The sequence below is a fragment of the Phoxinus phoxinus genome (genome assembly GCF_949152265.1).
Source record: "Phoxinus phoxinus genome assembly, chromosome: 5".
Lineage (NCBI taxonomy): Eukaryota > Metazoa > Chordata > Actinopteri > Cypriniformes > Leuciscidae > Phoxinus > Phoxinus phoxinus.
Window position 1 is genome coordinate 28,883,773 of NC_136880.1, and position 27,827 is coordinate 28,911,599.

General features: G+C 38.3%; 1 protein-coding gene across 3 annotated transcripts; it reads right to left on the reverse strand.

Annotated features, from left to right (window-relative positions):
* Positions 1-14: 14 nt before the first annotated feature.
* LOC306998339 (RALY RNA binding protein like) lies at positions 15-27,464 on the reverse strand. Of its 3 annotated transcripts, none has more exons than XM_079612304.1 (9): positions 27,366-27,464; positions 11,561-11,831; positions 4,137-4,209; positions 4,001-4,048; positions 2,472-2,641; positions 2,125-2,238; positions 1,597-1,745; positions 1,446-1,483; positions 15-984 (listed from the first exon to the last, which is right to left on the reverse strand). In XM_079612304.1, the coding sequence occupies exons 2-8, from the start codon at positions 11,814-11,816 to the stop codon at positions 1,451-1,453; spliced, it is 843 nt and encodes a 280-aa protein (XP_079468430.1). In that variant the 5' UTR covers positions 11,817-11,831; positions 27,366-27,464; the 3' UTR covers positions 15-984; positions 1,446-1,450. The 3 variants fall into 3 exon arrangements, with proteins under 3 accessions (XP_079468430.1, XP_079468432.1, XP_079468431.1); XM_079612306.1 differs by having other exon boundaries at positions 852-984; positions 2,490-2,641; positions 27,366-27,458; XM_079612305.1 differs by having other exon boundaries at positions 852-984; positions 1,446-1,479; positions 27,366-27,458.
* Between the last annotated feature and the right edge of the window lie 363 nt (positions 27,465-27,827).

The following is a 27,827-nucleotide window of genomic DNA, read 5'->3' on the forward strand; positions in this document are numbered from 1 at the left end:
AAAGTTGCTACAATTGATGTCTGGTTGATTTTATTTCACAAATGTGTGACAATATTACATTAAACACATAAAAATAAACACTTTTCAGATTATGGATAAACCACAATAGAAATAGATAGAGTATATGGATAGAGATGTAAAAGGTAGCTTTCAAATGTGTGAGACATCAATCATTTTATGACAGTTTACTTAGACATAAATGTGCATTCAATAAATAGTATATTTGTAAACCTTATACAAATGTATAAGGTTTTTTTTGAATTTGTAAACCTTTATGACAATGACTCTTAAAGGGATAGTTCACTTTAAAATTAAAATTCTGTCATCATTTACTCACCCTCAAGTTGTTTCAAACCTGTATTAATTTATTTCTTCTGCTGAACACAAAGAAAGATATTTTGAAGGATGTCGGTAACCAAACAGTAGACTGTACCCATTGACTTCCATAGTATTTTTTTTTTCCTACTATGGAAGTCAATGGGTACAGTATACTGTTTGGTTACCGACATTCTTCAAAATATCTTCCTTTGTGTTCAGCAGAAGAAATAAATTAATGCAGGTTTGAAACAACTTGAGGGTGAGTAAATGATGACAGAATTTTAATTTTAAAGTGAACTATCCCTTTAAGTTTATCACTTGTTTTGCTAAACAAAATACATGAATTATTATTTTACATATTTAGTTGAATAGCCGAAAACCAAAGTTACCGTTTTCACCCTTTTGTTTTGTCTATTTACACATATATCATGTTTGCAGATATCAGAATAACTTCATAGATATTACTTTCAAATTTCTTACAAAAAATAATGTTTGAACAAAGTAAATACATATACATATAAATACATACATTTATACATTCATTCATTCATACATACATACATACATACATACATACATACATACATTAATTAATACATAAAGAGTTTGACAGGGAAAGGTAAACAATTCTAGATATCTTCCAAACATGATGCGCTGGTCTCAGTCCTAAAAAAAGAAGAAAAAAAGTCAAAACAACATCAACAACCAAAATCATAAATAAAAGATTGAAATATATTATAATAATAGATATCACAAAAATATTTTTCTGTTGTATTATTATTTTTTAGTAGTATCAGAAACGTCCAGTATCAATAGGCTAAGTGTTTTTCAAGAAACTGTTGGTTGTACACTGAATGAAGCATAATAACTTTTTGCTTGCCTGATACTGAAGGTCAAATGATGAGAAATTTCAGAGACATTATACTCATAAATGAATGGCTTAAATAGTTTTTAGTTTCAATGACATTGCTTCTAATACAATGACATTCCTACATGAAGAGCAGATAGTGCCAGACAGTACATTTCACAAAACACTTGGAGGAAAGATGCAATCTACTTTTTGATGATGTCAAAATAAAATAGAGAAGTATTTCAAACATAATGTGACATTAATTTGTGGTACAAACCTTGTTCAGTTGTCTACATCTGATATGTGGTTTTCTATCTGGGATTTAACACACATACAATTTAATCCAATACAAGTGGGTCTTATTCATATATGAAATTACTGTAAAACAAATTACATTTCACATGCAAATGAGTTTAATGACAGCTCACCAGTTCTTTGTTTACACTGTCATAATATCCATCGTCACCTTCATCTGTCACGTCCCAGGACCCCCCTTCCTGATCCACATCTTCCCCAGAATTTTCTTCGGTCTCACTATAGAGAGATTGATAGGCCTTCTCGCGCTTCCAGTGGGCTTCTAATGGCAGACAAAGAGGTGACTGAGATTAAAGTGCGGCAAACGGCTACAGTGAATATTCACGGAATTAAAAGGTAGCAAACTTTCAAGTAAGTAAAACTAACACAGGTTTGTGGATTGCCCTCTATTTGTGTGTGTGTGTGTGTGTGTGTGTGCGTGTGTGTGTGTGTGTGTGTGTGTGTGTGTGTGTGTGTGTGTGTGTGTGTGTGTGTGTGTGTGTGTGTGTGTGTGTGTGTGTGTGTGTGTGTGTGTGTGAACAGAGTGCTGCTCGTTTCGATTTCCTGCACTGACATTGAAAGTGATGAAGACAAGTGTTTTTAATCTACCTCCTGCCAAAATGGCCTCTACCCTGATAGCAATGTTCATTCCATCCTCTTACCTGCTTCTGCTAACTGCCTCCGTTCAATCTTCTCTAGCCTTCCCAGTAAGGAGTCAATCTTAATCTTGATCTGAGACAGTTCTTTCTTGATTGTCAGGAGCTGATCGGATTTCACTTAGATAAAAAAACACAATCCAATTTTTTTTGTTATGAGAATGAACATATCACTGTGATTTTATCAGCTCATTGTATAACTTTCAGTTTTAAAATAGTTATGGTTGGCAGTTGATTATGGTTGGCATGGATGGGCATGCTATGTCAAAGTCCAGGTTGGGACATGTTGTCCTTGGGGCTAAAACATGATAATTGAAATGAACTGATAAAAATTGACTTGGAATGATACAAACCCATAGAGCATAATGAACCTGAGGACAGCCTTCTTAGAGAAGAGCAGGTGGACATCTTTGGCTGGAAAGAGTTTTTCGTCCTGCGTGTTGAGAATGCAACCAAGCGGGAATGCTTGATAGGTATCATAGCCCGAGGGGATGGTGCTAATCGCCCACGAATGTCAAAAATCCTGAAAAAATATATTATACAAAATATTTTATAGTTCATCATTATTATTATTATTATTTAATCACTTTCAATACTGAAAAAATATATTATGGTTTCCACAAAAACATTGAGCAGAACATAACTTTTGGCCATCTAGCGGTTAAAAAAAGGCATTTGGTTGTGCTTCGGTTATGTGTGACTGGGTGGATGAATTTGCCCCTTTACAATAGATAATGCTTTACAGTGAACTCTGTTAGAGAGCTACATATGGCAATTTATGAGTTCAATAAAATTCAATCTCTGCATCACTTTTACAACATTTCAAATCCCTCATTTCTCGCCATCTCCGAAAAGCCAAGCCAATGTTGTTTCTTGTTTTATTACAACCTTTCTCACTCATTGTGACAACTATGCCGCTCCCACTCCATACACACGTCATAGGCGGAGGAATTTTTCTCTATTTACAGATATGACAATGATATGACAAGCAAAGTTGAGTGTTCGCAATTTCCAGCTAATAGGTCCTGTCAGGTCTAAAATATAAACACGTATAGGCTAGGCTAAATTTGGAAGAAGGATTTAGGATATAATCATTTATATTTTGTTAATATTTTTTTTACAAAAATACAGTCACTATGTCAGAGTACCTGTAATAATTTACAAAAATAGATGTTCACTAATGATCTAAGACTTCTGGACCCCATTTAAAATGACCAGCTGTAATCCAATAATTCTGTTGTACCAATATGGAAACTGACATATCATGGCATGTATAGAATTTCATTAAGTTATAATACAGAGATGAGAGAATCTCTTAATTAGTCTACATGCAAAAGAGCAAGATCACTTCTTAGTCCCTGTCCCCTGAGATAACATTTGATGAGCATAATTAGGTTTTTAACTAACTGCACAGAAGGGATTTTCTTCGTTAGCACACATATATTTTCCGTGGAGAAGTATAAAACTCAGCTCTGCCAAATGAGGAGTGAAAGCAAACACATGAAAATGTCAGGGAAAAGATGACCGGCGTGTCTCGCGCTGCTCGGTTAACGACCCGGCAGCTTTCTGACATTCAGCTAATGTCTCACAGGAGACGAGTGCTCATCATTAGCCAGAGCAAAGGATCAAAGTCAAACCAATAAAATGACATTAATTATGGACATTATTCTACTGCTTTTATTTTTCTCTTCACCTTACCTCACTTTTTCATAGCATAGAAAAGGTTAAACGAGACAAGGTGGATCTTAACTAAAAATGTAATGAACAAAAACATTACAAATCTCCTGTAGTTAAGACCTTACCACATCAACAACTGAAATACAACCTAAATTATTGGTATCTTTGAATTAATGCATTTTCATACGTAATTGCATGTACATACCTGGTATAGAAATCATTCCTGTAGAAATCATAATCAAATTCATAGCCACTAAAAAAAAAAAGAAGAAAGATGTTATTTCAATCTTTCTTTAATTGCAATGGGGGAAAAAAATTATAATTAATTTTAGGTGGCTCACCTGTATAAGGAGAAGGGACGCTTGGATCCCACTTTTGGCCTGTAAGGACGAGGCTCTCCTGCCATGTTAATGTCTGTGGGAAGAGCAAAGGACATTGTGAAGAAAAGAAACAAGAATACGCTTCATTTTTTTATATATAGTCTCCTTCAAATAAATGTCTAAAAATGGCCGGTGAATATAATGGACAGAAAAGCCTCTGCGCGCTCTGAAAGAGCATAAGCATTATGCCACAGAATAAATAACTGATGGCTCTCATCTGTCTCATCAGAAAGAGAGATGCTATCAGAGCAACAGCCTCACTCCACACACACACACACACACACACACACACACACACACACACACACACACACACACACACACACACACACACACACACACACACACACACACACACACACACACACACACACAATTCACAATCACTCCTGAGTGCCTTTCAAGGTCATCCGGCACGTTATCCAGAAGGACGGGCTGCCTGAGTGCCTGACTAAATCACAATTCGGGGCTTTAAGACATTTACAAGCAATTTAAGCCTTCACTCTGATGAAGCACAAAACAAAGCACTAAATCTGTGAGGAAAAGTAGTGCACTTTCAGAGTTTAGATTAGTCTTTGCCTGACTGAGCCAAATTCATTATGGAAGCATACAGACCTTTTAAATGGTCACGCTCAGAATATGTGAGATTGAAGTTTCAAAACATTTGAATGAGAGTGTCACTAGGAGGAATACAGTATATTGGAAAATACACTCAACCATATTGATATAGCAAAAAAAGCCTGAGGATAAAACTGTTGACTAAGAAGATCAGGTTTTCGATTCATCCTCATTAATTAGTAGTTACTAATTACAGCTAACCTTCTGCGATGAGAGCAGATGTTTTCCACAGAAAAGTTTGACGTTAACACAAAGTTAGTTTGAAGTAAACACAAAAGCTTTATATAAAAAGTATGTTAATATAAATTAATTACGTTGACTTAAAGTGTTTGAGGTTCAAAGGATATCATTGTGAGTTTGATTGTCAGTTTCTAAAAGGTTAGAGAAACTTAAAGGGTATTTCATCCAAAAATTCCAATTCTGTTTTTTTTTTTTTTTTTTTTCAGATCCTATTTCTGACTCATGCTAACGTTAAAAACAAATATATTTATTTATTAATTTATTTATTTTAAATTATATTAGATATAACTATGAAAACTTCAGATGCAAAAGCCTCTAAGTGTCGTCTGAAATGTTTATGTTCAGTTATTTCACTTTAATGGCAATGAAAATTACCTATTAATTGTCATTTAAGTGAAATTACTGAACTTAAATATACAAGCTTGATAAAAATGCTCAGTTTAGAAAATTTCAGATGGCACTTAGAGGCTTTTGCATCTGAAGTCTTCATATATATATATATAAATAATATATATATAAAAAAAAAAAAAAGAAGTTTGACATTAAGTTATTCAAGTTATTTAACAATAAACTATTCAAGCAAATATCAGAAGGTTGCCTGATAACATGGTATGTTATTTCACTGTAGTATTTTTAGGTTCTCTTCTCGTACTTCTGTGGTGAAGTAATCTGCATTGAAAGTTCCTGAATTGAAAAGTTATTTTGTGATTGACGTTCAAAAGTTCGTCATCATGAGTTTGATCACAATGAACCTGGCATTATACTAATCACTGATGTGGCTGCTGTTCATTTCCTTTGATTTACATGAATGCATTTGGCAGACACTTTTTGCATTTAGGCCATACATTTTTTTTAGTCCACGCATTCCCTGGGAAATCGAACCCCTGACACTAGTGCCATCCTTTACTGTTTGAGTTACAGGAACGACCTCATTGAGCCTCTTTGACTGCTTTAATGTGGAAGCAAGTGATTCAAGTGCCTTTAAATTCACAATAATGATTTTGTGAGATCTTAATAATGGTTTCTTGGGAGACAATATGGCTGACTCTCCCTACTGCAATAATCCAACAAAACGCCAGACATTTCACTCGATATGTGCCGACCATCTAAAATACCACCATATTTCAGACATGGAGCCATCAATACTTTAATCTCAGTTTACCAATGGGCCTCTTCTACTCAGTATGCTTCTCTCCCAAAGGTCTGTCAGGCTTAGCATCGTAGAGAGAAGATTGGCGTTTCTCTTAGTGATGACCTCGGGCTTAATGTCAATGTGTCCGCCTGTCAGCTTAAAGAAGTTTTTTGAGTGATTGATTTGACAAGACATAACTGAAGACTTGTGTCTAAACTTGCCAAAATGCCAAACTCTAAATGAACATTTATTTCCAAAGAAAAGCATGTCGCAAACATTATAAACGCATAACTAATTTTTCTCTTTAGCTAATATTATTCAGACACCTCTAGCATTTGTTGCATCTCTTTAACTAATGAGTGTTTTCCATACATGACCTACTTATCAAACATTTCTTTCACTTGCTTTATTCATTCCTTTGTGGCGTGATGTAATTCAGTGACTGATGTACGCAATTGTCTGGAACAGTTTGTACACTTCAGGACATCACATCCATTTTCAGTGCCGCTCATTATCCCTGGAGCTTGTGTGTGCACGGCTACAAAACTTTGCTTTGTAACTTTGATGTGCCGACTTTGATTAGACACTTGCAAAACATGCATGCTCATCATGAACAGATGCAACTTGAATGCAAATTTAACAGCTTTCGGGATTTTGTGTCTTTCTGACAACATCTAATTTTTGACTACTTTGCCTGGTCAATAGCCTGTTTGACACCAGACCCTTCTCAGTTGTAACTGAGAGTGGGTCTGGGGAAGGTTCATTCACAGCCCATTTCCAAAGGGGCGTCACCCACGGACGTCGCTCAAATGCCTCTGGGCGCAATTAGATAGACATAAAACCAATCAGGGCGATCGTCATCGTGTAAAGCCCGCCTCAACGTTTGTGATTGGTGCCTCGATTTGGAAAAAATGGAAATGGGCTTGAATGGGCTCTTGGCCAGACTGACTTGCAGAGCAAATCTCAAATTTGCTGAAAGTTCGTCAGGGTTTTCCCAGGCTACCTGGTCAAGCCTGCAATTCATATTTGCTTGAGTTGTGTGTATGAACAAGTTAAATCAGAACAAAAATCTGTAGTCAAAGGAGAAAAATCATGCTAAGCTACTAAAGTAGATGTGCTATACTTCATGGAGAACACATATCGAACCCTTAGAAAGAATAAAGACAGGTTATCATTTCAAACAGGTTACAATATTTTTTAACAGACACTATTTAGTTTTTATGTATTTCCCCCTTTAAGAGCTTTTCAGAATAGTTGACCAAAAGATTGTAAAAAACAATTTTTTTTAACCTTAAAGTATGTTTCATGTGGCAACATTGAAATTAACTGTTTTTAAAAATATATATTTTATTTTAAATAATATTATTTTGTAATATTATTTAAATACTATTATATTTTATACAAATTTTTTAAGTTTTATACTTAATTGTTTTAAGTTTAATAACTATACTAGGTTACAACAAATAAAGTCATTTCAGATCAAGTAGAAATAGCTCCTCATGGAAACAACAGCACATTCTCAGTTTATACAGCATATATGAAAGTGCATTTATTTGGTTACTTGTCATTTAGCAGATTTATATTTAGTTGTATGTCCACAGCAACTGTCCCCAGTGCAAGGACAATTTCACAGGAGTTCTGGGATTAATTACAAAGTAATGATTTTAATTGTATTTATTTAATGCATTTATTAATAATTAAACAGATTTGATAAGACAAACAAGAAACAACTATTATATTATTGGATACAATGTAATACATAATGTAATTATAACCATTTCGTCCTTTTAATGAACAAAACTGAAAAAGTAGTATAATTATGAATGTTTATAATTATTATTTTCTTACAAATCAAGTATTAAAAACAGAAATAAGATGCATCTTATTTGTCTGTAAAATACTCACATCTCTGATTGTGGCGCTTCCCTTTTTGCATTGTTCTTCTGTACACGTCCATTAGGTTGTGCATACTATATTTTGATAAATAAATGATTCCTTTCCCTTGAACTCACTTCACTGTAGTGTCACTGTGAGAGACTGACTGAATACAGTTCAGCACACAGGCATGCACCATTCCAGACCGTACCACTGATGCATAATGGGGGTGTTGATAAATATATATTAAAAAATTCTAAACAATTATAAATGAGTAATAATCAGGACCCATTAAATAGTGCAGAAATCATGCTGTTTTGCATCAATATTTAAAAATAAATAAAGTACTTTTAGTATTTAAGTAAACACATTTTGTATTTATCTACCATGTATTGTATAAAAAACTAAGCTTTTACAAATGTATAAATGTATGGCTAGTATAAATATATACATGTATATCAACGATTGATGCAGTTTATACTCTTGTCTCAGATTGTTTATCTGATCTTGGCTCATATTGTACATCAAGCGAACAGCATCACACAGCTGTTGTCAGTCATTTGAAAATGCTATTGACATTATAAGCCCGGGGGCTATTCATGCAGGAATATGCTTTTTTCCCTTTGAATTAAAGACAGGCTCTGAAATTGAAGACATTGTGATGCCTTCATATCTGTCAGACGGTTTCAGATATACAAAAAAATTAATTATAGTGACATGAGTACACACACATACACTCATTGTGACATTGATATAATAAAAGCTTTTATTTAAGGCAAGCTTAAATAAAATCATTTTGAAGAATGGGGTATATTGAGGTATGGGAGTTTCTAATATTGTTAAAGAAACCATAGGTCCTATTTCTGACTCATTCTCATTTTTACACTATAAGTGTTACACTATATGTTTATAAATGAACGTGTTCTTTAAATATGCAGACAAATAGATGATTACATTTATGAGGTATGTTTAGTTTCTGATTTGTCTTTGCCCCTGCAGTTCCATAGATGGCTATGGCACACACACACACACACACACACACACACACACACACACACACACACACACACACACACACACACACACACACACACACACACACACACACACACACACACACACACACACACACACACACACACACACACACACACACACGACACATATGTCAGAAGTAGTTTATATATATATTCTTACAGATATATATTGCCATCTAGTGGCTGACATTGGCCTATCTTTTATTCTGTAACGTGAAGTTTTTAATTCTTCTTACCAGTACTTCCTCTTTCCAACAAAGGGGGGCAATAAAACACTGTAATACTGGGGGCAAAAAAAAACAAAAAAAAAAACGTTTTTTTTACTTACTTTCTACACCCCACAAAAATAGGATAGATTCTTGAACTTTCCAAATTGTTTCAATTCAATTTCATTGTAAAGAACTGTTTATGCTGCTCTGGTTACAAAAGAAATGGCACTATCTTTTTTTATTTATATATAACCTTATTAGCAATGTGCACTAAAATGAGGCCCATTGATCTCCCAAACTGACCGGTCTGACTCGCTCAAAACACAACCCTCTAAATCCCCCCAAAACCTTCCTTCATTTAATAATTATTTGAATTATTATGTGTGGTTAAAAGAGCCTGATATGTGTGGGGTGTTTTTTGTTTAGTTTTTTTAAGATGTAAAATTATCTATTTATGTGCAATGGAAAGCAGGATGTGGTTTAGAGGCCGCTGCGGACGGAGAACGAGTGCGGAAGAGTTGATTGTTAAAGGATAATTCCGGTATTTAACTCCTTGAGTCTATATTGTAGTTTGTTTTGGATGAACAAGAGTGGTGGACAACATTTTTTTGACAATGGTTCCTCTCTCGAGTTTTTGACTATAATAGAATTGGCCATGGACCCATTTAACATTGGAGTCAATGGGTATGTCCGAAAATGTCATTAAAACAGCCAATAATGTTCGTTTACAAAACTGTTAAACTCACCGAGGGGTTAGTGGTGTTCGTTGATGATTATAAACAATATATCGTCGCAATATATGATTCCAATCCGTTTATTTTGCTATAGTGGAACTATTTTTTCAGACACTTCACAACCGTGTAACTTCCGCTCAATATTTGAATCTGAAGCGTTAGCACACTCCCGACCACTTGATGGCGATAACTGATGTTTATGTCTCGCGGGACACTCACGGTCACAGTTGAGTTCAACTTCATATTGCACTGGTCAGTGATCACGTCTTTCAATATGGTTAGAATTTGTGCGGTCAAAAACTGCGGTAAAGTTCATAAAAAAATTATTGTTTATTTCGCTTACTCTCCCGGAGCACAGTTGCTCTGCTCGCTAGCCTTATGAGAAACGGAAGCGAGCAAAAAGACTACATCGACCAAATGTAAACAGCCCCCTTTCCGTTTCCGGTAGCGCATTTATATTAACGAGCACTCAGTCCTTCAACAGAATTCAATGGGATTTTACAGAATGACGAATAAAACACGACAGAAACTGTATTTCGCAACACTTTTTGTTTCTGGAACATCAACTAATATCACTAATCACTCTGTGAGTTGCACAGTTTTGAAAACTAATGTTAAAGGTTGTTTTAATGACATTTTCGGACATGCCCATTGACTCCTATGTTAAATGGGTCCATGGCCAATTCTTTTAGTCAAAAACTTGAGAGAGGAACCATTGTCAAAAAAAATTTGTCCACCACTCTTGTTCATCCAAAACAAACTACAATATAGACTCAAGGTGTTAAATACCGGAATTATCCTTTAAGGAAAAAGCATCTCGAGCTCGTTCTCCATCTACAGCATCCTCTAAACCATGCTTTCCACATGTACTTATTGTTTATTGTTTTTATTTATGTGCTTTTTTATGTGTTGGTGATGGGTATTATTATCACTAAATAAATAAATAAATAAATGAAAAGAAAGTAGAAGAAGGAAAAGTGAACAATTACTTTGTCTTTATAAAATAAATGTTTTTTTTGTATAATGTATTAAATAATTTGTTATAATAATAAATAATATTTTATATATAATAAAGCATATTTAGAACAAACAAACATCCAAAGCCATTTGAATCTTTAATCAAAATGCTCCTGAAATTAAACAAAAGCTTTGCTGGCTACAGATGCACTGCTCTGCACTGTGAGGTAAAATCAAGCAACTCATATTTTTTCACAAGGAAAGATCAAGTGGTCTGAAGAGGGGGAAAATAACTTGTAGCAGTTATAAAAAAATAAACAAAGACTTAATAGTCTAGAAATGATAGGAAAATCATTCCAGCACAAGAGACCCATTGGAGTTCAACTCAAGCAACAGCCCCAACAGTGACAGCAGCAGTTTCATTTTTAATAAAGGATGATGAATATTGCAGGTAGCCATGGGAATGACCATGACCTAAGATCAACTGTCTCTGTGCCTGCAGATCCTCATTGTCATTCAAATAATTGTCATTTGTTTCAGTCCAAATCATTTACATATAAAAAGGGAAATAATGATCACTTACCCAAAGTCTGTCCAGCAAGCACCCTGGTATTCTCACCAACTACAGCTGAGCGAGCGTTCCTCTCGCAGGCATACTGGACGAAAGCAAACCCCTTGTGCACAGAGCAGCCGGTGATCTTGCCATACTTGGCAAAAATGAGCTCAATGTCAGTTTTCTTGACCACAGCGGTGTTGAGGTTACCAATGAACACTCTGGAATTCAGAGAGCGAGGATCTGTCTTGTTTGTTATATTGCTGGTTTGAGTTTTCCCAGTCATCCTTCTCAGGATGTCCTGAAACACACACACACATATAAACAAATATTAAAGTGCCCCTATTACGCTTTTTCAGATATAACCTTTCACTTAGTGTGTAATATACCTGTTTGTGAATGTAAGAGGCCTGCAAAGTTTCACAGATAAAAGTGCACAATAAAGGGAGGTTTTTGTTTCGCAAAAGAAAGAAAAGTTAGTAATTCTAGTCAGTAATGTGGCACTTGGCATGCACTTTAAAAGGATGAGAGAGGTTTAGAGAATTGAATCCAAACCGTTTCAGACACTGTGAGATCAGAGGTGATCCTGCAAGAAAATTAAAGTGTTTTAAATGAGAGTGTATATTAACTAATAGTATAGACCAGAGCTGGAGACCCCCAGGAGCCAGCCAGGACAATAGTGAAACATGGGAGAACTGATGGATGGAGGAGCCAGGATGGAGTCATCATGAGCCCAACAAGAGAGGTGAAGACCCAGGCGGAGTCAGTTGGGTGGAGAGAGCAGGCAACACCGAAGGACCAGAAGGCCAAGGCAGAGCCGCAGTGACGAGCGGCCGAGGTGGAGCCAGGATGCCGGAGGACTGAGGCATAGCCGGTGGGAGTGAGGACTGAGGCAGAGGCAAAGAGGTGGAGAAACTAGGCACAGCCGAAGGCCCCAAAGTTCGAGTTGGAGGTAGAGCAACGACTGACCAAGGTAGGGCCAACTGGTCAATTGGCCGAGGTGGAGTAATGGGCTCAGAGGCAAAGGCAGAGCCAGGGGATCATTACAAAAAGGTGAAGCTGAAGACCAGCTCGAGGCGTAACAGCATTGTTAAGCAAAGTCAATGGAGGAGGAGCCGAGGAGCTAAAAGTGGGACCAGCAGAGCCAACGCCGAAGAACTGGACAGCTTACTTGAAGGAGGAGGGAATGGGAGGTTGGTTGGGATCATCAGTGGCGACAAAGACTTGGAGCTGGGTGGAACCAGTGGCGATAAAGAAGACTTGGAGCCGGACGGGACTGGCGGAGATGAAAGAGAAGATGAAGAAGACTTGGAGCTGGACGGGACTGGTAGAGATTAAAGAGAAGACGAAGAAGACTTGAGGCAGAGTGGAATCAGAAAAGGAGGAAAGGCCTCATCCTCTAGCTCCACTAAAACTTCCATTGGCACGGATGTATAAACTGGCTTACACACCTGGTCAGACAGGACAGCAGGCTTGGTCTCCGGGACAGAGGCATAAACTCTGGCTCTTGGTCTGTGGTGGGCTCAGGCTCCATATCCCCAGGGGCGTGGTTTCTGGATCTGCTGTGGTCATGAGCAACAATATCAATATGGGATAAAAACTCTCAAGAAACCGGAGAACAGCTTTTCTCCATGTTCCGTCTTTAATAATAATAATAATAATAATAATTCATTACTTTTATATAGCGCCTTTCTGGACACTCAAACACTTCACATAGAAGTGGGGAATCTCCTCAACCACCACCAATGTGCAGCATCCACTTGGATGATGCAACGGCAGCCATATTGCGCCAGAACGCCCACCACACACCAGCTTACTGGTGGAGAGGAGACAGTGATGAAGCCAGTCAGTGTATGAGGATGATTAGGAGGCCATGATGGACAGTGGCCACTGGGATTTTTAGTGACCACAGAGAGTCAGGACCTCGGTTTAACGTCTCATCCGAAGGACGGCGCTCTTTGTCAGTATAGTGTCCCCGTCACTACACTGGGGCGTTAGGACCCACACAGACCACAGGGTGAGCGCCCCCTGCTGGCCTCACTAACACCTCTTCCAGCAGCAACCTGGTTTTCTCAGGAGGTCTCCCATCCAAGTACTAACCAGGCTCAGCCCCGCTTAGCTTCAGTAGGAAACCAGTCTTGGGTTACAGGGTGATATGGCTGCTGGGTAATATCTTTCATATCTGATCCAGGGGGCAACAATAATTTTCTCCAGAAAAAGCAAACTGAATAATCCAATAGATGTAGCCCCTCACGGGTGAGGGCGATAAACGCTGCTGTTAGATCCATAAATCCTTTCTGTGGTCTGGTGTTCTGGCACAGCTGGGCTGAAGATGAAGACAAGGCGAAGTGAAGCAGATCTAAAATGCAGAGTAGTCCTTATTAAACAAAACATAAGAGCATAATCCAGCAACACAAGAGTAAACCAAAACAAGCGAGAAGGCAACGTTAAGGTCCTTGCACACTGAGTCCGAAATTTTTTGTATGAGTTTTTTCGTATTCGTGATTCGGTGGCTCTGAATTGTCAAAACACCATTCAAAATGTTTGCTACGGATGCGAAAAACACAGAAAATCGAACCCGATACAAATTTGTTTATGACGGACGAAAGTTTCGAAGGCAGTATTGGACTATTGCACAGGCAACACCAGTCCATGAGTAACTGAAACTGAGGGTATTATATGAACTAATGATGATTCTTTGAACTAACGAGGAACAGGTGTGCGAGTATGAATATGTTACTATAACTGCCATACATATTATTTCTGTTATTTAACATGGTTTTTTGTTATTTGTTTCATCTATTCATGAATATTGAGTGTTGATGTTAACGAGGAACTAAAGTACATTTGCGTTGCACACGGATCCTTTAAGGTGCAACAGGAAGGTTTACATTTTTGTGAGAAGTTATTCTCCTCATGTGTATTACAAGAGTTAATCGTTATTTGAGCAGAGAAGTAACGTTAAAGAAGATGTTTTTCTTTTTTGTGTTTTGAACCGGGTATTTTCAAGTGAACTCATTCCCTCTTGGTTATATGCAGCCAGCGAGGTATGTGTATTACGTTTGTATTTCCCGATTTGTTTTTGTATTTACCTCTTATATTGTATGTGAACGTGTTTATCCTTTACGTCATACTGTAGTTTGACGGTGGATTTCATTGACGGTGAATGTGATGACGGAGAAAAAGATGACAAAGCAATAAATCCATCAGTAACCAGAGCCATGGTTTCGTTTATTTCCTGGAGGGAGTGATAGTCAAACTCGGACCTGCGTCAACGTTCCCGAAGCTGCTCGCGCCCGGCTCGGACCCGCGTCAACGTTCCCGAAGCTGCTCGTGCCCGCCCCAGACCAGCTGTGTCACGTAACATTACACAGATAAGCCCACGTTTACCGTTAAGGACCTGCAGTTCATCAGTGTTTCATTAAGACGTCCATAAGTCAGACACTTAAGCTTGTGTTCTGAAAGTTGACAATAAGTTTGAACACTACAAGGAACTGTGTAACCTTAATAATAACTGTGGTTTAAATTGTATAAGGGGAATATATTGATATTGTCTATTGAAGAAAGTAAGTGATAACTTTAAAAAGAGGAGAATAATTTGTGCACATTTAAGCAAGTCAATATATTGAAGTTTTTTGAAGTTTTTTATTATCTTTTAAAGATGTTCACTTAAATGCAATAGCACCAAGCCTTTACAATTTTGCTTTTATTGAAGGGTTGATCTAAAGGACATTGACACAATTTAATTGATTGTTCAGAAAGAAGAAGAAAAAAAAAATATCTGCTGTTAACTACACAGCTAAATTTAAGTGTACAAGCAATTCCCAGATAATGTAAGATGTCTCAAACAAGTGAAAAGGAACAAGTGTCAGGGAAGTCTACCATTTTACAAGAAGCAGTACAGCCTGCAGAGCCTCGTAGAAGTGAAAGAGATCGAACATTAACAGAGAAGGGAAGGGAATATCAGAAGGAAAAAGTGAAAGGATTATTACTTCGCTTTGGCAGTATTTATGAACGCTGGAAAGTTTTGACTAAGGTGGCTAAAAAATCTGTAATCAAACAAGATCCCAGTGATATCCTCCAAGAACACATTAAATGTATTCAAAGAGAAGAATCTGAGCTGAACAGTGTTTATGATGAATACCGAAAGATTGACAGCCCAACTCATGACATGAGATGCAAGGTGGACAGATGTGCATCCATCACCAGAATTGTAATACAGAATGCACAGTCTCAAATTCAAGGAAATAAGGAGGAAATTATTTGGCCTGATGCTTCATCTGTATTCGCGTCTTCAACCTCCAGTGTTTCATCTCAGAGCAATAATTCTAAGTCTAAATCCATTCACTCTGCTGTATCTTCATCCAAAAGACAAGAAGCTGCTGCTGAGTATGCACATACACAGGCTGTATTGAAGATTATGGGTGAGCAAGAAACCCACCAAGCAGAATTGCAGAGACTTGAAACTGAGGATAAGTTGATAGTTGCAGACCAAGAAACAGCTGCATCAACTCGCCGTCTTCAAAGAGAAAAGGAAGAAATTGAACGTAAGATAGAAAAAGAGAAACAAGAGGCTGCTCTGTTAAAGAGACAGCATGAAGAGAATGCTGCAAGAAAAAGGTCAGTTGAAAATTTGAAAAGAGAGCTTGAGCGTTTGGAAGAGCTAAAGAGGCTTAATGCAGCCAAAGCAAAGCTTCTAGTGTACAATGCAAATGAGTTCTATCCAACCCAAGACTTTTTACCACAAAACCCTGAGGCTGAGTTGCCTACAGATATGCAGATAATCTATCAAGCGAGTATTGCTGATCAGCATCCACCACCACTCAGAGATGTGACTCCAAGAAGTGAACTCCAAAGTGACATGCGTGAGCTGGTGAAGGTCTTAGCTGAAGCTATGACAGCAAACAGGCTACCCATTCCAGAACCTTCAATATTTAGTGGGGATCCACTCAAGTTTAATCATTGGAAATCATCCTTTCAGACTCTTATAGAGAAAAAGAATATTCCAACCGCAGAGAAAGTCTTCTTCCTTCAAAAATATGTCGGAGGAGCTGCTAGAGAAGCCCTAGAAGGTCATTTTCTGTCTGGTTCAGAAGATTCATACAATGCAGCATGGGACCTACTCAATGAAAGATATGGCCAACCCTTTGTAATTGCCAAGGCTTTCCGAGACAAACTACATACATGGCCAAAAATAGCTTCAAGAGAGAGTGCTGAGTTGAGAAAATTTGTGGACCTATTACGCAGTTGCGAAAGTGCTATGGCTAACAATGACAGTCTCCACATTCTGAATGATGGAATTGAGAATCAAAAACTTACTGCCAAGTTACCTGACTGGTTAAGCTCCGGATGGAACCGAAAAGCCACACAATATCAACTTGAACACGGAAGGTTCCCAAACTTCAGTTATTTTGTGACGTTCCTTTCAATGGAGGCTAGCATCGCTTGCAACCCCATTACATCCTTCCATGCATTACGGCAAGGTGAATCTGATAAAGCAAAGATGAGAAGCCAGAACATTATGACCTCCAAGAACCAAACCGTAGGTGCCAAGATCTTCACAACAAACACCACTGAGAGGAAAATAGTCACATGTGTGTTTTGTAAAAAACCAGGACATAGCTTACACAAGTGCTATAAATTAAGAGAGAAGCCAGTTGCTGACCGCGTAAAATTTATGCAAAGTGAAAAACTGTGCTTCGGCTGTTTGAGCCCTGGCCACCAGTCTAAGAGCTGCAGTAACCGGATGGTCTGCGATTCATGCTCAAGGAGGCACCCCACATGCCTGCACGAAGAACGTTCAAAAAGGGACCAAGAACTAAAGAAAGAACAATCTAAGGAAAGAACTCAACCACAAGACGTCACAAAGGAAACAACCTCTAACAGAGTTGTACAAGATACTAATAGTACACAGACGTCGGCAATAGTACCTGTCTATGTGTCAACGTCAAGTGATCCAGACAACGAAGTTCTCGTCTATGCTCTGTTAGATTCACAGAGTGACTCTTCATTCATTCTTAATGAAGTGGCAGATGTTCTTGATACAAACACGGAACAAGTGAAGTTAAAACTATCTACGATGTCGTCAAAAGGGACAATCATTCACTGTAAAAGACTTAATAGCCTACAAATAAGGGGCCTATATTCCACCAAGAAGTTAACAGTGCCGACAGTTTACACTCGTGACTTCATCCCTGCTAATCGCACACACATCCCAGTGCCTGAGACAGCAAAGGCATGGCCTCATTTGGAGCATCTTGCTGACCACATCGCGCCTCAAAAGGATTGCGAAATTGGTCTGTTGGTCGGGTACAATTGCCCACAAGCTCTAATGCCACGAGAAGTCGTTTGTGGAGAGGAAAGCCAGCCATTTGCTCAGAAGACCGACTTAGGATGGAGCATAGTGAGTTATGGTGACCCAGGTGAACACTACGGTGATGCAATTGGAGTAAGCCATCGCATCATCGTAAAACAAGTCATGCCTGAAGTGAATGCAATGGTCAAGCTTAAAGGAGAAGTCCACTATGTTTGCAATACCCAGGTCAGTGAAATGGTCAGTCCAGATGACATAATTAAGATGTTGGAATCTGATTTCAGTGAGAGAGCTGGAGACGAGACATCCTTCTCTCAAGAAGATCTTCACTTCTTGGCTAAATTGAAAGACGGAATCAGACAGAAGCAAGACGGTCATTTTGAAATGCCCTTGCCCTTCAAACAAGACAGACCAAATCTACCAAATAATAAATCATGTGCTGTTCAACGCCTAATGTCCTTGGAACGAAGGCTCAGGAGAGACCAACAATACTGCACTGACTACTTGGAGTTTATGAAAGACATCATTGCTCGTGGCGATGCAGAAAAGGTCCCTGAAGAAGAGCTTCACAATCAACCAGTCTGGTATATTCCCCACCACGGCGTATACCACCCCCAAAAGCCTGGGAAGATACGAGTGGTCTTTGATTGCTCAGCAAGGTTTCGAGAGACGTCACTGAATGACCAACTTCTTACTGGACCAGAGCTCACAAACACCTTGGTGGGAGTCCTTTGTAGGTTTCGCAAGGGCCCGATTGCCATCATGTGTGACGTGGAAAAAATGTTTCACCAGTTCCATGTAAGGCCTGAGCACCAAGACTACCTCAGGTTCTTATGGTGGGAGAACGGTGATCTAGAGTCTCCACCCTCAATTTTTCGGATGAAGGTCCACCTATTTGGGGCAGCCTCCTCACCTGGTTGTGCCAATTTTGGACTTAAGCATCTAGCCGCTCAAGGTCAGGATAAATTTAACCCAAACACTGTTAAGTTCATCCAAAGGAATTTTTATGTTGACGATGGATTGGTGTGCACAACATCTGACGCCGAAGCAATTCAACTGATTAAGGAAGCGAGAGACCTTTGCAGCACAGGCAAGCTTAGACTACACAAATTTATCTCCAACAGCAAGGAGGTATTGAAATCCGTACCGAAGGACGAGTGTGCTGAAAGTGTCAAGGACATGGATATGGCTTTGGGAGAGCCACTCATGGAAAGAGCTCTTGGCGTTCAATGGTGTGTATCCTCTGATGACTTCCAGTTCAGAGTAACTGTCAAGGAACACCCAAATACCAGAAGAGGAGTACTTTCTACAGTAGCCTCCATCTACGATCCATTGGGGTTCGTAGCGCCTTTTATTCTCCGTGGAAAGCAGATCCTACAACAACTGTGTCGAGACAAAGTAACTTGGGATGAGCCACTCCCACTAGAGCTAAGAGCGCAGTGGGAAATCTGGCTACAAGATCTTCGAAACTTATCTAATGTAAGGATCAGAAGGTGTTATATCCCAGATAACTTCAAGGATGTCAAGCAGTACGAACTTCACCACTTCTCAGACGCAAGTGTCATCGGTTATGGGGAATGTACTTACCTCAGAGCAGTCGACGTCAAGGGAGAGGTTCACTGCACGCTAGTCATGGGAAAGGCACGGGTTGCTCCTACCAAGGTAACCACAGTGCCACGGCTTGAGTTGACGGCTGCAGTTGTAGCAGCAAGAACAAGTGTTATGCTCAGAAGTGAGCTTGAAATAGAGGGTCTTCAAGAACATTTTTGGACTGACTCAAAGGTCGTCCTCGGCTATATAAACAATGATGCCAGACGTTTTCATGTGTTTGTAGCGAACAGAATCCAAAGAATCAAGTCCACTACAGATCCTGCACAATGGCACTTTGTAAAGTCTGAAGATAATCCTGCGGATCATGCGTCGAGAGGTCTCTCCGCAGATCAGCTTGTTGCTTCAAATTGGTTCACTGGCCCAGATTTTTTATGGGAAAGAGAGCTACCCAAAGGAGATGTTATGGTGGGAGAAGTCTATGATGATGATCCGGAACTTAGAAAGGCCTTGGTGCTCAACACCAAGGTGAAGGAGGAGAGGTCATTGTTAGACCGTCTAACAAAGTTCTCTGACTGGAAAAGAGCTGTCAAGGCTATTGCTCTTCTGAAACGCCATGCTAAACAGATCAAGGGCATCAAAGATAAAGTAAGTGGAGCTACAAGTATTGAGGACAGACAGGAAGCAGAGCTGTTTATAATCAAGTTGGTTCAGAGGGAAGCATTCAGCAGTGAAATCAGAGGTATAACGCAAGGCAAGGAAGTAGAACCCAAAAACAACAAACTACACAAACTGAGTCCGTTTGTAGATGAGCATGGTGTGCTTAGGGTTGGAGGACGTTTGACAAGATCTGTTCTTCATCCTCATGTCAAGCATCCCGCCATTGTGCCAAATAAGAGTCATGTATCGTTGTTGCTTATTAAGCACTACCATGAAAAGGTGCAGCATCAAGGAAGAGGAATGACGGCCAATGAATTGCGATCCAATGGAGTATGGGTCATAGGATGTAACAGAGCAGTTGCCTCACATATTTACAAATGCACAACATGCAGAAAGTACAGAAGGAACACACAAGATCCAAAAATGGCAGATTTGCCAGAAGAAAGAATGGAAATGACACCTCCTTTCACATATTGTGGCATAGACTGCTTTGGACCATTCTATGTGAAGGAAGCAAGAAAGGAACTGAAGAAATATGGTCTTATTTTCACCTGTATGTGCTCTAGAGCCATACATATTGAAATGCTTGATGACCTCACAACAGATGCTTTTATCAACGCATTGCGTGGATTCATCGCAATACGCGGACATGTAAGACAGTTGAGATGTGATCAAGGCACTAACTTCGTAGGTGCAAGAGGAGAGTTCATGAAGGCAATGAAGAATTTGGATCATGAACAGTTAAAGGAATATGGATGTGAGTTCATAATGAACTTCCCATCATCGAGCCACATGGGAGGCGTATGGGAGAGGCAAATAAGGACGATCAGAAGTGTTTTAACCGCAATCCTTGACCAGTCTGCTAAACGACTCGACAGTGCCTCGCTCAGAACCTTTCTGTATGAAGTAATGGCTATTATAAATAGCAGACCTCTGACAATCGAGCATTTAAATGACCCAACAAGCCTTGAACCTCTCACGCCCAATCACATTCTTATGATGAAGTCTAACATAATATTCCCACCTCCAGGGGAGTTTGTGAGTCAGGATCTATACTTGCGCAAGAGATGGCGCCAGGTGCAGTTTTTGGCAAACGAATTTTGGACAAGGTGGAAGAAGGAGTATCTCCTTAATCTTCAGCAAAGACAAATATGGCAGAAAGAGAAGAGAAATACGAAAGTTAACGACATTGTCATCCTGCAGGAGGACAGTTCTCCACGTAACCAATGGAGATTGGCAAGAGTGACAGAGGTGTATCCGAGCACTGATGGAAAGGTTAGAAAGGTGAAACTGTTGATTAGTGACTCGACCTTAGACAGCCAGGGAAGACGCATTGCCAAGCCAGTCTACCTTGATAGGCCTGTACAAAAGACAGTCGTATTGCTTGAAGCAGAGTAAAGGTTATGGTTGCTATTTCATGAATACAGTATTTTATGCTACTGTAAGGTTTAAAGGCATACTGTATGGTTGAAATTAAGGTGTGAAAATGTTTAAATTGTGAGGTGAAATGACAAATAGTCATTTGGTGGGAGTATAACTGCCATACATATTATTTCTGTTATTTAACATGGTTTTTTGTTATTTGTTTCATCTATTCATGAATATTGAGTGTTGATGTTAACGAGGAACTAAAGTACATTTGCGTTGCACACGGATCCTTTAAGGTGCAACAGGAAGGTTTACATTTTTGTGAGAAGTTATTCTCCTCATGTGTATTACAAGAGTTAATCGTTATTTGAGCAGAGAAGTAACGTTAAAGAAGATGTTTTTCTTTTTTGTGTTTTGAACCGGGTATTTTCAAGTGAACTCATTCCCTCTTGGTTATATGCAGCCAGCGAGGTATGTGTATTACGTTTGTATTTCCCGATTTGTTTTTGTATTTACCTCTTATATTGTATGTGAACGTGTTTATCCTTTACGTCATACTGTAGTTTGACGGTGGATTTCATTGACGGTGAATGTGATGACGGAGAAAAAGATGACAAAGCAATAAATCCATCAGTAACCAGAGCCATGGTTTCGTTTATTTCCTGGAGGGAGTGATAGTTACGATCCTTGTTTTTTATTTTTTTTTGTATATGTGTGCATTTTGTATATGAGGGATTGGTTGCTGACGGAGGAACCTGATTGGCGGATCTACATATGTGCCGCTTTAAAAGGGTGGCGCTAATCAAAGATGTCGAGCTCATTCTGACGTTGGCCTTGTGGCGTGAAGAGCTCCGGATTCCTCCTCCCGTCGACAGATCCATAAACCTCTGTTGATCATGTTTGTTTGTTTGATTGTTTGTGATGATTTAATTAGGTTATTTCTTATGTTTTAAGAGCGTAGGGGTGCCCTGCCATTTATTTTGACTTTGATTGTGATTTGTTAATTTATAGGGAGTTAGGGAAGTATCTTTATAATTTTGTTTATTCCCTGATTAGGTAATTTATACATGTTTTTTTACAAGTCTATTTTGTTTATTATTTTGGCCTTGGGGCACCCTGAAGCCATTGCTCCTTAATTTAATTACTTTTTCCACCCTAATAAATTATAATTTTTGTGGAACTAAGAATTGTGTCTTTGGTGATCTGTCGGCTGGGGCTGGTTTCCTTCAACCCAACTGGAAAAGTTCACGCCAAGCCCGTCTTTACTGCACGGGTCGTAACAAAATCAATGAAACAATGAGAAACAGAAAAAACAGAAAGGTCACAAAGGAAATGACGAAAACAACTAAAAGTCCTTGAAAATGAAACAGAAACACAACAGATGTGCGCCAATAACACTACATAAAATAACACTCATTTATATTTTAATTATAAAAGTAGACTGGTTGATTCAAAGTATGATTCATGTATCGGTGAAATAATGAGTTTTCAGTGGGGTTCAAACAGATACTGACTCATTCATTACCTGGCCATTTCCTATCTCCATGGCAACAGACATAAAAGTTTATGATCAAGAAAGAAAGTTATTTTCAGATACTGTATCTACTCCATCCATTCACACTCTCTTCCCGAAACCTTACCGCAAACACGCACTAATACAGCAACACCACACCAAACTCAAGCTGTCTAATTCTTCATGTGCATTTTCAAATCTTCCTCACCATTGCTAATATTCTGCAGATGCTATAAATGGACCAGGAATAAATTAGATCTTTTGCTGAGCTATTTATACATCTCTTGAGCCTGTGATCCTGTCAGTTTTTTTAAACACTCTTTTCATGTACACAGAGACTATACATCTGGCTGGATGTGGCAGCACTAGGGTTGACACCAGAGAAGACACTATTCAGGATGAGCTGTGAGGATCACTACAGAGTGTGAATGCTGAGAACTGTGAAGTTCACACACACACACAAAAAGTATCATATATAAGGCTTCTCCTGTCTTTTGCTGCAAGTGATAACAAAGTGTTTCTTCAGGATTCCCAACAGCATTGCCTCACATGCATTAAATGTATATAACCAATAGTGCAAAATCATTGGGTTGTCAAGGGTTCAGCTAGTATCGTGTTGCCAGACCTTCAGACTGACGGCAGAAGGTCTGGACTCCATAGCAGCTTTCATTGGTCAAAGCAGGATGTCTGACCGACATGTAAAGCAACCAATCACAGTTCATTTGTTTAGCGTCATCTTTAGAGGCATGAAAATGTCAATGTCTTGCAATTCACGCAAGAACGTTGTGATAGTTTATTGCAAGAATGATGCTGTGATCTTCAGATACTTTTGAAAATCCAGCGTTTAGTTAATATGCGCTCATTGTCACAATTGTAAACACGATGGCTTTCTTCTTCCATGAGGGGGTTTGGCGTCATGACGGCTTTGTTTCCTGGCGGACCGTTAAAAAATGCGACACATGTTTCCCTGAAATCATGGAGAATTCAACCAATCAGATGACGAAATCGAAACTCCCAAAGTGTCTCCCATTTTGTGTGCCATATGCATCAGACGTTCAGCCAACATACTGTAGTAGGGCGTAGGGCATGACGTCTGAGGCTGAGACTATAGGGTTCAGCTAACATATGAAATTAAAGACAAAACAACTGTGATTTGGTGTATGACGCCCAGTTTTTCCTCTCAATACCGACTATCTGACGACTAGCAAATCAAGGTTATGACTGTAAAATAAACTAAAGTCTATATATATATATTTAAAAAAAATCCTTCATTATTTTTGCCACAACTTCAATCGGAATTTGAGTAAAAAATTTAAAAAAATTAAGGAGAATAAATGTGGTCTTTAAATGTTAAAACAAATGTTTAAAATATGATATAATTTTTTAGAAGGAATACTACAACTTCAGGTTTCACTAAACAAAAGAGCTGGACCAACACAGAATCCATTTCATCTGTGAGACAGTGAGTCAACCCTCTGACTGATCCTCAGCAACACCAGCATCCTCCTCTCAATACACACCATCATTTCTACCGAATCACTGATGCATGAAAACCTTTTGCTTCCCTGTGTTAACAATAACCTCACCTCATTCTCTCAGGTTGACAGGCATGGCAGAGCTCTGGCATTGTCACTGGACATGACATTTCTATTCCCATTTAAACCCCATTACATCACCAGCTCCATGCACAGTCTGTTATTCTATTATACAATCCCCATTCAAACACTTTCGACTCCTCACACAGTACAGTACTTCACACTTCTCCTATTTGTTGGTCAGTGCTAAAATTACATGACCAAATAATCTAATAAATGTGGCATCGAGCCATATCTGCTCTCTATCAGAATTAGAAACATTTAACTAATGTATACACATTTTAATTGTTTAAAATTTAGTGATGAATGTCAGTCAACTCAATTTTCTTCAGAATTGAAAAATGAATGAATGAATTTTAAGCTGATGCAATTATCCTCAAGATGTAAATATTCTAGGTTAAACTTTTCTACACTGTAAATATGTTTATTACATAATAAGGCTCCTTTTAACTGTCAGTTAAAAGCTTTGTTTGTTTTTAATTTATAGCCTCAGTTGTCAGTTGCATTGAAAATTATTTTTTATTCATATTTCTGTAATATTGCAGTTCATCTTGTTGATTGTTTTGTACACTGCAATGGACTACTTTTTTGATATTGGAATATATCCTGCCGATCCACTAGCACACTTCTATTTACATCTACATTTATGAGATCATGATGTTTATAATGATGTTTGATGTTTATAAAGTTCTTATGCAAAAGCAATAAAACAAAAAAATATTGTTAATTATAAACCTATACCTCTGGCATTAAGGAGACTTATTCATTCATTTCTCCCTCTGTTGGGTGATCCCAAATATAGAGTAAATTCAACCAGGCATGTGTAAGTGGGTCACTAGAGCAGTGACTAATTAGCTGGTAACACAATGAGCTGCAGCTGACATGACAGGTGCACTGCTTAGACAATACAAGGTCAATTCAAGGTGGAAATACATTCACTTCTACATGAAAAGTGAGGATGACGCCATCTAGGGTGCTAAAATAGATGCGAAACATCTCCCTGAAGTCATATTTGTGTCATCAGATTTATTTAAATATTTATTTATTTTCACTTTTTACTCCTGTTTTTTCCCCCTCAAAACATCCAAAGACAAACTCATACATGATAATATTAACAAAACATTTTGAACAGGCCAGAAACTTCTACAAATTGCCTACTATATGAAAAGATTTATGGGAGACAATCACTTTTAAATGGTTATAGTCTGTTGACAATTACTGCTGTACTTTTGAATAAGTAGTTCTTTCGAATAAAAAGTCAATGAAATCTGAGAATGATGGCATATTCTGCGTACAAGCAGACTCCATTTATCTCTTCATTGTCTATCAACAATGAACTTCTAAACAAACCGGAGAAATTAAATCAAAATTGTGCATTGTGGAGACAGAAAACCAGACAGTAAAGTTGATTCGGTGTAAAGCCTAATAGGTTGTGTTTCTGAAATAACATGACAAAAGGAAGTTGTTTATGCAATCGTCTTCCTCCACTCACTTTTTTATTCTCAATTAAACTAGAGAGAAAGAGTCTAAGTAGGTGTCTGCAATATACAACTTTGCTGGGAGAGACATGGGATACCTCAGAGTTATTTTGATAGAAGCATGACATACTTTGTGACAACTTATCCTAACATTAAAACTGCAGTGATATGTTACATACTTTTATCTGTATTATTTAATCTGTATTCATATGTGTATGCAGAATGTGGGGCTCTGAGGAAGACTCAGGAATTCTGTCCATGCTTGAAACTCCCATCCCTCCTAGAATTCCCAATGAGAGATAAGCCTTACTTGGGGAAAGGATATTTCACGGCTGGCTTCCCCCACCTGTCCCTTGACTGACACCGTCTGAATAGTAAATAATTCTTTTTCAGAATAACATACTTCTTCAGCACTATCATTCTCAACTCTAAAACAACAATATTGATTAAAGAAAATGTTTTTTCCAGGAAGACTGTGAGTATCGTATCTAGTTGAGAGCTGGTTGACATAGACTGATTATCATGCTTTTGGCTCTGAGCTTGTAAAACGAATGTAAGAAATACTGCAATTGGCTGGATAAAATGAAAGCCAACTGCTAATATCATAAAATATTCCTATTACAAAGTCATGTGATAAAATATTTTTTCGTGTGTGTCAAACTTTATTGGAAGTTTAGTATTTTAAAGTCTTATTTTCAGCATCCCCTCATAAACCATTTCATATTATTGTAATAATGTCAAGACAGTATTGCATGGATGAAATGAAAAAACTGGACCAACTGTGAAATGCAGCACATTTACATAATGAAAGTGACAAAGGCAGCCATTATTATACATTTAAAATCCTAAAAGTTTTTCATCTCACAGTCACAATAAAGGTTCTTTAAATAAGTGGTTTCTGATAACACTATGTTTTTAAAGAGAGAACACAGTTCTTAACGGAACTTAAAAGGTTGTCATTTAGCATCACACTGAAAACCCCTTTTTATTCCAGTTGGAACCTTTAGCCTAATTAAAGTCTAGGCTATATAAATAGAAATACAACAAGAAAGAGGTAGATCTGCAAACTTCGGAACCAACTCAAGAGTCATTATGCTAATCATGTAGCCTATGCATTGAAAACAATTTGTATATAGGCCTAGGCATTGCTCATCGAATAGCCTAAATAATTATCAGTTTGAAATTAACGCGACGTCAAATTTATATTTTTAAGACATCAAACGGAATTAAAAGTAGTCTAGCTAGCATCTCTTTTAAAAAAACCTCAGTAAACAGGTTACACGAGTAAAAGCATTTCAACATTTGCCCAACGATGAGAAGAATCGAGAAAGACAGCAGGTAAAACACGGGAGCTACTTACCAATCTCAAAGTCCGAGCATCAGATGAGATGGAGAGCGAGTGCAGAGCGTTGCGCTTCTGGATCGCTCAGATCGCAGCCTCACTGGATCATGTGACAGCTCTGTGAGCTTCATCATCCACATATCCATACTGCATCCATTCATCCACAGCTGGCTTACTGTCTGGAACCTGTTTCTTTAACTTCTGACTTTTTTCCCCCTTCTTTTTTCCACAGGGGTTGTTGTATGTATTTTATTTATGATGTAGCAGACACTGGCCACCCATGAAAAAATCCTGCCTCCGCCACTGGTTGCAGTGATTGACTTAAGCTATTCAAATGCCTTTTTATGTAGATTTTGTTTTATTGTTTTTGTTTTACTCTTGTAACAGACCCAGACTTTTAAGGTGCTGTATGTAGCCTAACTTTTTGACTCCTAAAGCACAAACATACCATAATATGTTTGCAGATATTTAGGAAACATT